Source organism: Rhododendron vialii, chromosome 10a, assembly GCF_030253575.1.
Source record: "Rhododendron vialii isolate Sample 1 chromosome 10a, ASM3025357v1".
Lineage (NCBI taxonomy): Eukaryota > Viridiplantae > Streptophyta > Magnoliopsida > Ericales > Ericaceae > Rhododendron > Rhododendron vialii.
The window spans coordinates 33,181,860-33,185,821 of record NC_080566.1 but is presented as its reverse complement, the minus strand read 5'-3'; the positions used below and the strand labels follow the sequence as shown (position 1 = coordinate 33,185,821).

Sequence of the window (3,962 nt, the reverse complement as noted above, 5' to 3'; positions counted from 1 at the left end):
GAGATGCCGCTTACGCCCATCTTGATCATCGAAGTGTTTGATTGTTGGGGAATAGACTTCATGGGGCCGTTTCCTACATCTTTTGGGTACCTCTACATCTTGTTGGCCGTTGACTATGTCTCTAAATGGGTGGAGGCCATCCCCACTCATACCAATGACGCCCAAGTGGTCGTTGAATTTCTCCGTGAGTACTTTTTGGCCCGATTTGGCATGCCACGGGCTATCATTAGTGACTAAGGGTCCCACTTTTGTAACCGATCCATTGCGGCCCTCATGCGTAAGTATGCCATCATCCACAAAGTCTCCACGGCTTATCACCCGCAAACAAATGGCCAAACGGAGCTTGCGAATCGGGAAATCAAGAATATCTTGGAGAAGACGGTTAATCATACCCGCAAAAACTGGTCAACTCGTTTGGTCGATGCTTTGTGGGCTTACCGTACTGCTTACAAGACGATTTTGGGAATGTCACCGTATCGGTTGGTCTACGGGAAAGCGCGCCACTTGCCGGTAGAGCTTGAGCATAAAGCATATTGGGCCATTAAGAAGTTAAATTTCAATATGGCCAAAGCCGGTGCCCGCCGCAAGCTCCAATTGACGGAACTCGAGGAGTTGAGGTACAATGCTTACGACCATTCTAGCGCTTACAAATCTAAACTCAAAGCCAAGCATGATAACAAAATTGTGATTAAAAACTTTGAGCCCGGTCAAAAAGTGTTATTGTATAATTCTCGATTGCATTTGCATCCCGGTAAGCTGCGCTCACGTTGGGCCGGGCCGTATGTTGTCAAAACTGTGTTCCCTCATGGGGCAATAGAAGTAGAAAGCATGAGTACCGGTTCCTCTTTCAAAGTTAATGGTCAACGGCTTAAGCCTTTCCTTGGTGGCTTTGAAGCTGGCGAGCCCGATGAGGTTTTGGCCGACCCCGTTTATACGGATGGCCCATCGGTTTAGTTTGCGTTACTTTAATTTGCACGGGGAGCGAAAGCGTAACCGCTGAACTTAACTGTTTGTCGGACCCGGCCCCCGGGTAGGGGGTACTCTCCATTGACTTGGGTATATGTAGCTCCGCACGCCGGTACTAAAAAAAGGATCGTGTGCCCAGCTCCGGTTAGTAAGGGCAATTTTAATATCAGTGACATAGGGCTTTCATTAACTTTTCTGATAGGAGTAATTCACAGTGCACCACTCACGTCTTCCAGATTAGCCCCAACGGGGGCGGCATAGATCTTAGGTTAGGCCTTGATATTCCCGTGCTCCATTACCGCACTTGGCTCTATCTTGTGCTTGCCTGGTTACGATCTTAGGGGACGCTGGACTTCATTATTTGGCAGAGTCCAGCTGTGACTTGGACGCTCCGAGCTCTGATATTAAATTCTGTATGTTTGTACATTTGTAAATATTGCTTTTATGCTTTGTTCTTTATTTATCATGTTTTGGGATACTCTCACCAAAAGATTTCACCAACGCATCATTGTATCGGGCTTTAATTAGTCCTTCTTTGGCGTAGTTTGCCGTTAACGACCCATGCTCACCAGATATGTCCCTATCGGGGGCAATTTAGGTCTTTGGGTGGGGCTTGCTATTCCCGTGCTTTGGCACTAGGCTCTGTCTTGCATCACTTTGTTTTGATCATAGGGAACGCTGGGCTTAATTGCTTGGCGAGGTCGAGTGGTGAATTTTACTTCGGGCATGATGTAACAACTTTGATGGTCTAGTATAGCCACCCGCGTTTTGCCTACTCGAAAACGCGGGAAGAAAAGTATGACTCATAAGATTGCGTGAAAATCGGGTGGTGTTCTTTGTTGTGTTCCTTTTTATGTATTTATGTTTGATGGCGCCCGGATAACACGAGCTAGGCGGTTCTAATGTCATTTGGCTCTTAGTAGGTAATTCGGGCTTAAGTCTTTTACAGGGTGTACGTGCTACCACACCAGCCTTGGTGGATTGGATCTACCGTCGGAGTGATTGCGGCATTCAGGAGCCCTAAGCATGGGTGCGATTACGTGTCACGGTTGTTAGTCCAACAAAGCTTTGGCCATGATCCTGTGTGACTAGCTGTGGTTCCGTTGGCAGAGCCGAAGGAGTTGACCTTGGAAGCCGTTCGGATGACGAAAAGAGCTGGTGACGCAAAAGCCTCCAACTTGCTCCAGGTATAAGGGGGTTGACATTCCCCCGTTGGTACGCTCTTTTGTTCCCTTTCTCCTTCCTGTGTTCTCCATGCTATGGGGACATAGCACCCTTTAAGTTGGGGGGAGGGATATAGTTACGATATATATGTTGTTTCTTTGTTTTCATTTTCGGTAAAAAAAAATTTCGTTTTTAGGTTGCAATCCTTCCGTTATTACAAAATTTAGTGGATTAAAACAACTTGGCACATGCTTATTGTTTCTTAATTGGCAAGAGCTCGGTGTTTGATATTAAGTGAGAGTGTACATTTCAACTCATAAGCATGATTAAAGATGAGCAATTAGGTGTTGAGTATGTTTTAAGCAAGTTTTACCCATATCCCGTTCATGTTTCATCTTAAATTCGTAGCTTAGGTAAAAATACTTTCTTGTCATACCTAAGTGTGCTTGATATCATTGTTGAATCATTTTGGAATCTATAGCGTACTGAGGAAGTGATACAAGGCATTCTTTGTTTAATTAAACCACAAATATGTCCCCTCATCCTATTTTTTTATCTTGGTCCGTGTCCTTCCATTTGTTCAATAACTTAGGGAACCGGATGTTTGGAGGGTGGTTTGGAATGCTGTTTTACCTGCTTAGAGGTGTTCGGGGGATGTTTGGAAGGTGTTGGGAATGAGCGGAGTTCGAAATGTTGAAGTGGGCAAAAATTCAGAAAATCAGGAGACATGAATCGGTACTGTGAATTGACCAGTACCGGTTCATATAGGGCAGAGTTAAACCCAGAATTTCAGATTGCATGAACCGGTACTGGGATTTGGCCAGTACCGGTTCATACTCGACAGAATTTGAAAAAAAAAAAAGGGGTCGGTTCACTTTTTATCTTCTCTCTCCTACCCCACTATATAAACACAAAACCCTATTCTCTCCTACCCCACGACCCAGTCAACAGAACCCACCCTCTTGGCCTCGATTTCTCTCTCAAATCCCTTCCAAATCTTCCAAAATTTCCATCAAACCTCCATTAAACCCCGGATTGTCACGCATGCTTCAAGATTCAAGGGGTATTTCGAGAGTTTCAAGGGTGGATTCTCCCTCTCAAGGTCCAAAAATCTCCATGGCCAAGGTAACTTCGAACCCCAACTTTCTCCCAAGGAATTCCATTGTTCTTCACCATTGTTCATCATGTTTATCCCCCAAAGTGAAGGGTTTTCAAGTTTCATGAAAAGTTTTGCAAGATTTTGAACCCTAGATCCCCAAATCAAGGGTAACCCGAAATTTCTCTCTTTTTTCCCCCAAATTTTTCGAAAATCACCCATAACCCATCATTTCTGACATTGTGCTAGTTCGAGGTTGTTTTACGGGCTATTTTTGTGATCAAAGCGTTGTATGTGTTTGATTTCCGGGGCAGGCTGTATTTGTTTCTGAAATTGGGGGCTGAAATTTCAGTTGTTGTTCTTGTGTTATCGGATTTTGCATTGTCGGGGTAAATTTTTGTGCGAATTTGCTACTATTGGACTGTTTTCGTTATCGGGGGCAAAGAATTGCTGCAAGTTCAGTAGTTTGAATTAAGTTTTGGGGATTGCTCTGTTGTTGCTCTGTTTTGTGGGCTGTTTGTTGCAATGGGGAGAGCCAAGAAACTTATGGGGGATGCGATAAAGTCAGTAGATAGTTCCGGTAAAACGTCGTACATTAAACGCTTCGATCCGGAGAAGAATGCTGAGCGAGCGGAGAGAAGCGAAAAGGAAAATAGGATGCGAAAAAGAGAGAGGAAGGAGGAGGAGAAAAAGAAATGGGAAAAGGAGTTAAAGGGTCGGAAGTATATTTGTGAGC

The 3,962-nt window shown here is 44.5% G+C and overlaps 1 protein-coding gene across 1 annotated transcript; it reads left to right on the top strand.

Moving 5' to 3' along the window:
• Nucleotides 1–273: 273 nt before the first annotated feature.
• On the top strand, nt 274–3,619 carry LOC131303142 (uncharacterized). Its single transcript, XM_058329934.1, has 4 exons — nt 274–948; nt 1,916–1,973; nt 2,077–2,153; nt 3,476–3,619. Exons 1-4 carry the CDS (start codon nt 274–276, stop codon nt 3,617–3,619), a joined length of 954 nt encoding a protein of 317 aa, XP_058185917.1.
• Nucleotides 3,620–3,962: the final 343 nt, after the last annotated feature.